General features: G+C 35.5%; 1 protein-coding gene across 1 annotated transcript in view; it reads right to left on the bottom strand.

Moving 5' to 3' along the window:
- Positions 1-7,590, bottom strand: part of LOC121432224 — a 111,181-nt gene extending 103,591 nt beyond the window's left edge. Inside the window, exons 1-4 of the mRNA XM_041630080.1 lie at positions 7,565-7,590; positions 5,040-5,305; positions 4,537-4,779; positions 230-472 (exon numbers count right to left, since the gene is read on the bottom strand). Coding sequence (XP_041486014.1) covers positions 230-472; positions 4,537-4,779; positions 5,040-5,305; positions 7,565-7,590 — 778 coding nt within the window. The remainder of the gene's footprint in view (positions 1-229; positions 473-4,536; positions 4,780-5,039; positions 5,306-7,564) is intronic.
- Positions 7,591-12,888: the final 5,298 nt, after the last annotated feature.

The raw sequence follows: 12,888 nt of genomic DNA on the forward strand, positions 1-12,888 counted from the left end.
TCTATTCTTAATTTCATATTATATAAACACTAACTGTTGCTTTCCGAAGAGAAGGCAAAGACTGACTAAAATTGTGAACTTGTCAATGACAAACATCTCAGGCTGTAATCTAGTTTCATACTGCATGAATATCTTGAAGATATCTTTGACAAAATGAAATGATTTCATTTATTCAGAGGGTCTGCAACAGTTCCCAATTGATAAAAAAGTTTCTTTCAAGAACACTTACCAGTAACAGATATGTAGAAAGTACATATTCCTGTATTTCCAGCAGCATCTGTTGATGTGTAATTCACTGTGTTGTTTCCAATGGGGAAGTAATCTCCAGGATTGGCAGTGGATGTCAGTCTCTGAGTACCAGAATTATCTGTTCCCTTAGGTGGTGTCCAGGTTACTAAAGCTGTAGCATTACCACTGTCTGTGTTGACATCTTGATTACTTGGACATCCAGTGATAACTGGATTCTCATTGTCTGAGAAGATAACAAGAAAAGTTCTTCAATATTTATTCTAAATTTCATCTTTCGTAAGCTACCGAATGATTAAAAAAAACTTGACATCTCACAAATCTCCACAAATCACAAACTTAAGGAAAATGTGTCATAAATACATAATCATTATAGATGTCTGGGAAGAGTATTCTTTTCCAAATAATCTGAAACAATATTCATTCTCTAAGTCTTCACTCTTGGGTAATCAGTAGTTATTTATTGCAGTGATGTATATTTGGACTTGTGCCAAAGTAAGGCAAGATTGCAATGAATGAATCCAGATGGTAAATTGATGATGTCAAAATCCTACATGAGTTAGCAAACGTATTTGCTAATCCCTTTTTCAATGAAATTAACTTGAGAATTGATGTAGTCCAATCTTTCTTATCCAGCCTCCCCTTATCCAGATCTTTCTATATCTTGCTGAGATTTTTTTTTCCAATCTAGTGCGTGGGGAAATAAGATTTCAATCTAAAATAAAACTTCCTATGCTAACTCACTTCCTTTGCATACATTTACCAATACAGTCTACCTACAACCATACTATTTTTATCCAAATTACTGAAAGAACTTGAACAGGATAATTTTCCGGTAAATCAGGGCTGCACAGCGCATCTATCATGTTCTCTTTTTTTGCAGGGGGGGGGGGAATGGGGGAAACAACACATATCTTGCTAGCTAGGTTCCTCTTGCATAATGGACAGCACCAGCTATCATGTTTGAGCCTACAGTTAGTATAACAATGGCCGACTTCGCAAAGCTGCGATCCAACTTTTTAAACTTAGTTTTATCAAGTCATTCTCTCTTTTGATGTACATGTATGTTTGATGTATTCCTAAATCATATCAGCAGGTTATCCAAAAGTTTTAGCAACTGCCTTATTATTCTTATGAAAACACAGTCATGTGATAATTCCCAAGGATCATTTGTACCAAGTGTACACAGAATTGATAAAGAAAATAAACCCTACATGACCTGTGACCCACCATCCTTAACAATACACATGCTATATTACCCAAGGTTCTTTTGAACTTAGGGTGTGTCTATGCTTCCATTGCGAGGACAGAATCAGCGATTTCAAACGTCGATTCAAAACGCCGATCGTAAACGTGGTTCTGGGAGTGCTATTTATGCTTCACTTTTCAGAGCAAATAATGATCTCCAGCTGGCTTCGCATCGTAAAGCGAGGTCAAATTGGGCGCGCCTTTTTTTTAAAAGTTTTTTTCCCGATTGTTGTTATTACGTAGAGACATGGAGCAATACGACTGTTATTGCCCGCGGATTTCATCTCACCGGAAGCATGTACCAAATGACGTCATTTAAACAGGTTTACAGTCGTGGTTCTGTTTATGCTTCCCCAGAGAGCCTGATTCTGGTCAAACGACGTTTACAAATGCACCTTTTTGTGAGTTTACGATCGGTGTTTTGAAACAGCATTTAAATGAAAGTAAGCATGGACGCAACCGTGTTTTGGACTAATCACGTTTGGAAACGCTGATTCTTGCCGTAAAAGTGGAAGCATAAACACGGCCTTAGTTGATTAAAATAGATGAAAAAAAAATTGAGAGCAAGTTGAACAAAAAAGAATGGAAGTGACCTCATATCATTTGACCTTTTAATCCCTAGATGACCTTTGATCCCGTCATCCTCATGGAAATACACTCGGTAATTACGTAAGGACCAAAGAAACCCAATTATTTCAGCAATTTCTAATTGATAGAAAAGGTTCTTTTCAGAGTTTAAATTTCTTGCAAGTACAAGAGACACATTTTTGTCTCACCAGTGAAGCAGAGTGAGACTATAAGCGCTGCCTTTCCCACGGCAGCGGCGTCAACACAACATCTTAACCCAAGGTTAAGTTTTTGAAATGACAGCATAACTTAGGGAGTAAATGGACCTAGTTCATGAAACTTGGACATAAGGTTAATCAAGTACTACTGAACATCCTGCCTGAGTTTTGAGTCACATGACCAAGGTCAAAAGTCATTTAGGGTCAATGAACTTAGACCATGTTGGGGAATCAACATCAAAATCTTAACCAAATTGGGGGGTATTTGTTGAATTACCATCATAACTTTAAGTTTATGAATCTGATTAATGAAACTTGGACATAAGAGTAATCAAGTACCACTTCACATCCTGTGCGAATTTCAGGTCGCATGATCAAGGTCAAAGGTCATTTAAGGTCAATGAACTTTGGCCGAATTGGGGGAAATCTTGATTACTTGGACATCCAATGATAACTGGATTCTCATTGTCAATAATAATTGTCTGAGAAGAAAAGAAAAATTCCTCAGTATCTATTCTTAATTTCACATCAGGGTTGGCGATTTTTTTTATTAAAAAAAAAAAATTAAAAAATCAGATTCTTTTAATTTAAATCAGATTTTTTGGATTTAAATCAGATTTTTTTTATTTTTTAAAAGTTCCTTCGAAAAAAGGGTAATTATCCCCCCCTTACTCTTACAATGATATCAATATTTATGTTATACATTTCACCCCTAATATTGTTCTTAATCTTAACCACATATTTTATAATTAAAATCCAGTTACAAGTGGAATGCCTCTGACCGTCTCACCTGCATCACGCGGTTCAATATAGCAGCAGTGCTGACTTTGAATACTACTCTAACTCGCACAAGATGTTCAGTTGATTAACCTTATGGCAAAGTTTCATGAACTAGGTCCATATACTTTCTAAGTTATGATGTCATTTCAAAAACTTAACCTCAGGTTAAGATTTGATGTTGACGCCGCCGCCGTCGGAAAAACGGCGCCTATAGTCTCACTCTGCTTCGCAGGTGAGACAAAAATGGACAATTAAAAATAAATTTGAGGAATCATGTATATGAACTTAATTCTATCACACATAGGCCTATGAAGGAATAATCCATAGGGAATTCCCAGAGAGTAGAGAAAATTCCCCTCTGGGATTTTTCATTCAAATATTTAAAAAATCCAAGAGGAAAAATCCCCAGGCACTCCTCAGTGGAAATTGTCTCACATGTGCACACAAAAGCTTGGTGTCAAATAAGGCACCATGTCAGGCAGGAAAAATGATCCAATATGGATTCATTTCCAGAAATTGAACATAAAATGGGCTGCAGTGACTTAAAAGGTTTATAAGAGAAAGCTTTTCTCGACAGTCAAATTATGACTGTACTACATTATGTTAATGTGATTTTTATAATTATGTTATTTAAAACATCAAATGTATGATAAATGTAACAATACGAAATAACTTATAAGAGGCATGTTAAATATGTTGATTACATGCAGGTATCATTTTTTTTATTGTACATGACAGAAGTACATGTACTCATGTGTAGGCGAAGGATCAAAACTGGAAAACTGCCAACAAACATTTTCTCATTGACTTTTATTTATTACATTTTTTTTACAAACTGCTCTCTGAGAAGTGTTTGGATTATGTGAAAACTTTATTTTAAGAAAGAAATTGACTAATAATAACTGACAAAGAATGTAAAATTTCAGAAGAAAAACTCGACATAATTTACAAAAAATTAGTACCTACTGACAACATGCATCTGTGGTTTTTAAGGAATTACCTGATTTTATTGATTTGATTTTAATTTGTTTTAAGTAGATATGAAGACTTTGTTGATCTTTTGTTGATATAAAGTTAATTCAAGGTTTTTCAGTTGACTTGAAGAATTAAAACTGCATTGAACAAATACTTTGTCCATGATTTGTACATTTTTCAATGGAAGTGATTTAAATCGATGATTTAAAAAAAAAATCATGGTGATTTAAATCGCGATTTAAATCACGATTTAAATCAACGTGATTTAAATCCGCCAACCCTGTTTCACATTATGTAAACACTAACTGTTGCTTTCCGAAGAGAAGGCAAAAGAGTGACTAAAATTGTAAAATTGTCAATGACAAACATCTGAGGCTGAAATCTAGTTTCATACTGCATGAACTTCTTGAAGATATCTTTGACAAAATGAAATGATTTCATTTATTCAGAGGGTCAGCAGCAATTCCCAATTGATAGCAAAGTTTCTTTCAAGAACACTTACCAGTAACAGATATGTAGAAAAAGCATGTATCTGTATTTCCAGCAGCATCTGTTGATGTGTAATTCACTGTGTTGTTTCCAATAGGAAGGTAATCTCCAGGATTGGCAGTAGATGTCAGTGTCTGAGTACCAGAATTATCTGTTGCTGTAGGTGGTGCCCAGGTTACTAAAGCTGTAGCATTACCAATGTCTGTGGTGACATCTTGATTACTTGGACATCCACTGATGACTGGATTCTCATTGTCTGGAAAGAAAACAAGAACAATTCCTCAGTATCTATTCTTAATTTCACATTATGTAAACACTAACTGTTGCTTTCCGAAGAGAAGGCAAAGAGTGACTAAAATTATGACCTTGTCAATGACAAACATCTGAGGCTGAAATCTAGTTACATACTGCATGAATTTCTTGAAGATATCTTTGACAAAATGAAATGATTTCATTTATTCAGAGGGTCAGCAACAGTTCCCAATTGATAAAAAAATTTCTTTCAAGAACACTTACCAGTAACAGATATGTAGAAAGTACATATTCCTGTATTTCCAGCAGCATCTGTTGATGTGTATTTCACTGTGTTGTTTCCAATGGGGAAGTAATCTCCAGGATTGGCAGTGGATGTCAGTGTCTGAGTACCAGAATTATCTGTTGCTTTAGGTGGTGTCCAGGTTACTAAAGCTGTAGCATTACCACTGTCTGTGTTGACATCTTGATTACTTGGACATCCAGTGATAACTGGATTCTCGTTGTCTGAGAAGATAACAAGAAAAGTTCTTCAATATTTATTCTAAATTTCATCTTTCGTAAGCTACCGAATGATTAAAAAAAACTTGACATCTCACAAATCTCCACAAATCACAAACTTAAGGAAAATGTGTCATAAATACACAATCATTATAGATGTCTGGGAAGAGTATTGTCTCCCAAATAATCTGAAACAATATTCATTCTCTAAGTCTTTACTCATTGCTAACCAACCATAAATTTGGGGTAAACAGGTTCCTAATTTAAAAAGAGGAAGGTATAAAATTTGTGTGGTATTGGATAAAAAAGTACAATATTTATTATCAAATTCTATTTAACTTCATGTCATTTCCCTGCACATTCATCTCCTGTCCTGTTTTTCGCACTCACTTTGAAAATTTGAATGACACTCAAGTTTCTTTATAATTCAAAGTGAAGTGCTTCAGGAAAAGTCAATGAAATAAGGCATCCTTTTTTATATAATTTCAATCACAGAAGTTTTAACTTTTTGCACACTATTTTCCTTGTAATGAAGTTCAATAATCTTAGAAAATCAATTGAGCCGATGGCGGTATTACAGATATATGCATTGGAAGAAAAGTCCGCCCTTTGAAATTTAATAGTTTCATTGCTCTGCGTGGGGAGGAATATCTTCCTCCCGGCATATACACCACTTCTCTGTTTTGCGAGTTATGCACTGTCGCTAAATTGTTTGTAATCAAATCTGATCTTTCCAAGGGAAGTATTCAATATATCTTTGAGAATACCATTATATTGGGCCCCTTTTCATGGCAAAATAAAAATGAAAAAAAAAAAAACGCTTTAGATTCCGCGCTTCACACGGGGTTATTATTTTAATTTCCTCCATTGTATTCCCTTTTTATGCTTTCGCTCACTATCAATTTTGAAAACAAGGTTCATGAAAAAAAGTTCAAAATCACAATATTGTCAACTGAATTGGAGCTGATACTAGAGACAAGAGAGACGGCTCCATTTCACTTTAATTTATGAAACACCAAAAGCCCCTGAAGCCCTCTCACAATTCTTTCTTTTCAATGGCTATAAAAATGTAATTATATAAACCACCAAACTTCCAAATGCGAGCGAGCGAAGCGAGTGATCAAATTTCATAATTGGTAGACATGATGGCCAAAATCATCTTTTATGAGGTATATATATGATTATTTCTATAATGCGGCGAGCGAGCATAGCGAGTGAGCAAGCTTTCAGTAGGTGTAAGAAAGCATGTTGCCCCAAAACCACATATAATTTGTGTGTATTATCACGGGCTATGTGCAGGGCCTTATAAATGCGTGCATCTTTCACTTGAAGAACTACCAGTTGTTTTTTTTCAACGGCCATATTGTAAAGGGTTTGTTGTGACGTCGACTACTGGATTACAGTTATAATCCAAATGCAAGCAAGCAAAGCGGAGCGGCAAATTTTCCATAGTTGGAAGACAGAATGATCTTTCACGAGAGTGTAATGATGTCCTTGCTGCGACTTGTGAGCATAGTGAGCGAGCCTTGAGAAAGTTGCTTCAGTCGTTTAAAATAAAATGCACTAATTACACAGGATGATAAGGGAAAGCCCTTTATGGTCCATATAAATGTGAACAAGAAATATATAGAAAGAGTGAATAGGGATGAAACAGTGGAGTTTGGTTAAATGAAAACTCATTTGCTCAAAGGTTAAAGGTGAGATGGGAACAAAAACAAGGATTATTATGCCGAAACATATGAAATTATCATATGCCATCAGTGGACTTCCAAAAATGTGTAAATTCCACAGTTTGATCGATGTCATAAGTACACCTAACTTGAAGAATAAACGGTAAGCCAAATATTTTTGTTCCGAATCCCCCGCTTCCACAAAGATATTAGGTGACCCCCCCATCCTTATTTCAGTGAAGTGCATTTAATGGATGTTTTGGTTCGTTTCTGATAAAAGTTTTAATCATACTTAAAAATCATTGGAATCACGTATTTATATACACTCTCATTTCAAAATGATTTAATTGTCAATTTCGATCATTGAGATAATTACACACGGTTTCATGTTCTCTCAAGTATACCACCAATTTACACAACCCACATTATCAGTCATATTTTCGCTGCTTTAAATTTATTAGTTGTTTATCTGTGTATTTATTTTCCTTTTAATGTTCTATCAATTTTTATTATTACAGACCAATTCTGGGTACATGTAGCTCAGTAGTGGAGGGAGACCCTCGGGTCACAGTTATCAAGTTACCTTTTCCCATACCCAGGCAGCTAAGCTACATGTACCCATCTACGGCTCTGCTTATATTCATATTTCGTTGAAATTTATTGTATATTGTAATTGTCGAATTGATAATAAATGAATAAATGGACTTATCATAACTAAACTCCCATGATGCAGTGGATATAACCTTTGCAATATGAGCTAAACGGCAGGATTTGTCACAGCCAAATTCTTGGTAAGAAAAGATTAAGCGTGGGATCAGGCCAATTTAAGTACTTTGATATCATTTAAAGATAAATAATTCACTAACAATAAGATTAACCATTTGATGATTAAAAAAAAAAATTATATCTTGAAAAGTGTGGGAGGATGATTTTACATGCCAACCACTCTTCGAATAGGGGGGACGTATCCCCCATCCCCCGGCCCAGGATTTACACCCATGGCTACTGTAATGATTTTGTTGTACTACTGAGTTACTTATGGGCTGATCATATCCAAAGCAATATGCAAGCATACGAAGCAAACAATGCCCACAGGAAGAATGAATGGCGTCCACAACCTCTATCAGGGAGGTGTGTACGTATGGGAGAGCCTGAATTCCTTCAAAAAGTTGCAGTTGTTCGAAATAATGTGAATATATAAAAGAGTATATGAAAAAGTGTCACATCATGAAACTTCACAAGAAAAGAAAAATATGTATCAAAATTAGAACAGAAAGGACTAAATAGTACTTGTCGAGCTTTGTTCAGTAGGCTACTCATTGGTATATAAGGCAGGTGAGAATGGGAAAGATGGATCATTAACCATCCAACGTTGTTATCAACATCGTGCATGATGTTGGCTGTCAAACAAAATATATCCAACAAACAAGTTCCCAACTCTGTACTCATTTTCAACTGTCCAATAATAACTCTCCAGTAAACTATTTTCTCGTGTTGTCACAGAACGTCACATACTGGCCGTCTAACAATCAAACACAAATATGTTTGTCATTGTCGATTGTGCAACCACACTAATTATTTCAAACAAGTTTCCAATCTTATACCATTGCCGACTGTCCAACGTCAGCTTTAAATTAAAGGGTTGAATCTTTGGTTACACATCGTAATTCCGAAGGTTTGTAATTCCGAAACACGAAATAAGGTTCGATGTTCCGAAGATTCGTTAGTCCGAAAACAAAATAAGGTTCGTTGTTCCGAAGGTTCGTTAATCTGAAAACGAAATAAGGTTTATTAATCATTACATTTTCGGACTAACAAACCTTCGGAATTACGAACCTCATTTCGTTTTCGGATTAACGAACCTTCGGAAAATTTTACGAACCTCATTTCGTTTTCGGACTTACAAACCTTCGGATTTACGAACCTTCGGAAATACGAACCTTCGGAATAACGAACCTTCGAAATATCCGAACCTTCAGAATAACGAAGCTTCGGAATTACGAATGTATGCGGAATCTTTCTGGTTTGTACAGAGCTACCAAGTCTCACGCATTTTGGACTCTTGTTCATCCCCTCAAATCTCTGTCTCATGCAATTATCACAGCCTATCTCCGTATACATTGTACACAATGTCTGTGATCTCACTCAGATTCACAGAAAATCTCACGCATAGCTGGTCTTTGAACTTGGCATCTCTGTTTGTATATGTATATGTCCTACTGGAAATCTAACTTGACAAAAGTTAGTATAGTGAGTGATTGTATTACCGACCGGCCTTGTATTACCGAACGCGCGCATCATATGCGTCAGAAAATAATCAAATACGCTCAAACCTTTGCAACTTCCTTCCAAAGGGAACTTAGATAGAAAAATGATGAAAAATTATCAAAAACACAATTTCAAAGTCTTTATATCCTCAAAACAATAAAATATGGTCAAAATAGCTCATGAGTGACTTTGTTGTTTTCCCAACTTTTCCATAGAAAACACACGTTCGGTAATACGATACCTTTTCAAGTGACCAAAATATTTAACTTGCGAAGAGGGGTCCGATTGGAAGCTGATGTCGTAAAAAAGCATAAACACGGCCTTAGTTGATTAAAATAGATGAAAAAAAAATTGAGAGCAAGTTGAACAAAAAAGAATGGAAGTGACCTCATATCATTTGACCTTTTAATCCCTAGATGACCTTTGATCCCGTCATCCTCATGGAAATACACTCGGTAATTACGTAAGGACCAAAGAAACCCAATTATTTCAGCAATTTCTAATTGATAGAAAAGGTTCTTTTCAGAGTTTAAATTTCTTGCAAGTACAAGAGACACATTTTTGTCTCACCAGTGAAGCAGAGTGAGAATATAAGCGCTGCCTTTCCCACGGCAGCGGCGTCAACACAACATCTTAACCCAAGGTTAAGTTTTTGAAATGACAGCATAACTTAGGGAGTAAATGGACCTAGTTCATGAAACTTGGACATAAGGTTGATCAAGTACTACTGAACATCCTGCCTGAGTTTTGAGTCACATGACCAAGGTCAGAGGTAGTGCTGCAAGTCAGGCGGCATGTTCGGGTTCGGTTCGGTTCGGCAGGGTTCGGCAATTTTCTTCCGAACTTTGGTTCGGTTCGGGGTTCGGCAATAAATGCCAAATTAAATTTAACATAGACAATAAAGATCGCCGACCTACAAACAAGTATACTCTGGGAAGAACTGTCATGTATTAATAATAAATTTTGTTTCTAAAAAGAATAGTTAAGATAATTGTTGAACTTTCTTTTGTTTTAATAAACAAAAAATAAGTCATTTCTACTTTCATTTTTCAAATGAAAATAAAAAAAAATCAAAAGAAAAAAATATTGATAACGAGAGAATCAGGACAGAAATAGAATTACAAAGATCAGAATATTTTTTTTCACGATTATTTCATGTAGCTATAATCATGATCGATTACGATGTCATTGCCAACGCAGCTTCTCAAATTGGAAAGTGTTGATCGGGAATGTCGAAATAGTAGACAAACAACCTCCACTCAACTGTTATTATACCGGTAAAATTCACATTCCAAAGAATATGTTTTAGAAAGTCCCTATTTCCTGAAAAGTGGTAAAATCTGGTCAATGAATTACTTTAAAAAGATAAAATATCAGTCCATTCTTGGTCCAGAAAGATCGACGCTACGTGACTTCAAACATATTTCTAACACGAAAATGAGTACATGGGACTGTACTGGGTATTTTAGTGTTGTGAAATCACTCGGTGTTGATCGTCAGAACTAAGACGGAACTGATAATTTATCATTTCATTTTCTGTAATTGGCCAGATTAACCACTTTTAAGAAAATACTGACAATGGAAAAACGTTTCAAGTTTGGAATACGAATTTTACCTGTATAATAGCAACCGAGAGCAGGTTGTTTGGACTTCCTGTTTCAACTTTCCTTACCAACCATTTCTGGAACATCGATCAGGGAACATGCGTTGATTTTGTTTAAATTTTTATCTTTTTTGTTTTTTTCAACCTCATTCCTTCATCTCTTATTTATTTATCTTTTATGTTAATATGGAAATTTCAGAAGGTGGAATATATATACTTTACCATTACTTTGTCAGTCACAAGGAATTAATTTATGTCTTTTCAATTAAATGTACATCCGATTACAGCAATACGTAATTCAACTACACTTTTTAACTGAGTTAAGCTTAAAATGTCCCCACATTTTATAAGGAAAAAAATATATTCATGTTTAGGCCTGGGACGATTGTTATTATTACCATTCGATTATTTCCTGGAAAAATAATTGAATGATTCGATTGTTCGTCGGGAATCACGTCTTTTAAGTCACAATAGTTGACCTACTTTATGGTGACCCCCCCATGAAGAAATCTCCATCAAAGTCACATGTTTAGCATAAATGAGGCCCTTTTCCCCCTTCTCCATGATTTTTTATATCAAAAGAAACTTCATGAAATGAGATTAAATCTTTCAGTTTATTGTTCCAATGAAAATCTTTCCTAAATCAATACTGGTACCCTGGTATTATGCATGCATCCCTCCAAGTGCCACACCCCTGCATATAAATGAATCAGCCCCGCCGAGTCCAAAGACGTAAACAACTCATTCATGAAGTATATTCTTTGAGACTGAGCCCAGGTGGAGCATTTCACTTGAAAAATTTCATCCCTTGCCCACACCATGTCCCCGCCTCCACTTGTGGCACTGCCCACGATGCTACACATGTATTTAAAAAAATATTTCATTTGAAATACCTTTCAAAATTACGATTTTTTATCATTTGAACCCACATGTATAACTGGGTCTATTTTTGGAGACTAGTCGAGAAAGTACTGGTGAAGGCGGGCGCGTGTTGGAATGTAGTTTTCATTGTGTGAGGGGGATATAAAAAAAGGTTGCATTGTTCTGAAACATGAAAGAAATTCTCCGGCTCCCACCCCCTATCCTTCCCTCTCTCTTTCCCTCACACGCACACACACACACAGATGGGGGAGGGGTCAATTTATTTCTGAAGTCATGACCTTTCCTGATAATAAAGGGAACCACATGCCTTCCGCTTCTTTGTTTCCCAAAGTTTCATTGGCTATCCGAAGGTCCAATCAGCTCAAGTGAGCTGGTTATGTGTTTACTTATTATTGTGCACGCACACAATGACTTATTTTGTGTATGAGGGCAAGGTCGGGTGGGATTAACATTTTCGGAGCGCTATCATGTTGGTATGTAACTGTGAATGTGATACAATCATTGATAATTTTTGAAACATTACCTCGGTAAAATAATTTTTAAACCTGTAAAAAACAGCTGTCATCTTTGTTTTCTTGTCATTTTATTATTATTATTTGGGTATTAGAGTTATGCCAACGTCATAATCGGGATCTGCCGAACATTCGATTAGTGTATATTTTGCTAATAGATTGGTGATTGGCGGCATGCCAATCGAACCATTCGATCAATCGATGTTTACTCCCAGGCCTATTCATGTTTATAAAAAAAAAATGAAAATGATAAAAATTTATTCAAACACGAGACTGAAACTGTCATACTTTGTCATTTACGAGGAATGAATTTATGTCTGGTTCTTTTTCTTTATTAAATACAAAATGATTAGGTCCGATTACGATCACGATCGATTACGGCAATACGTAAATACACCACACTTTTATACCGAGTTTAGCTTCAAAATGCCCCCTCATTTTATCAAGAAAAAATATATTTATGTTAATAAAATATTCTTAAGTTGATAACAGTTCAATCAAAGACGAGATGGGAGCTATCAGTGGATTTTAAAAATATATTGAGTGGAATTCTCTTTGTGCACAATCACTAACCAATATATATTTTGTTTATTTTATACTTAAATCTATGTAGTCATCGCAATAACGCATTGCATACAAACATACTTTTTTTTACCGAACTTCCGAACCAGGCCTTT

The sequence above is a fragment of the Lytechinus variegatus genome, chromosome 1, assembly GCF_018143015.1.
Source record: "Lytechinus variegatus isolate NC3 chromosome 1, Lvar_3.0, whole genome shotgun sequence".
NCBI lineage: Eukaryota > Metazoa > Echinodermata > Echinoidea > Temnopleuroida > Toxopneustidae > Lytechinus > Lytechinus variegatus.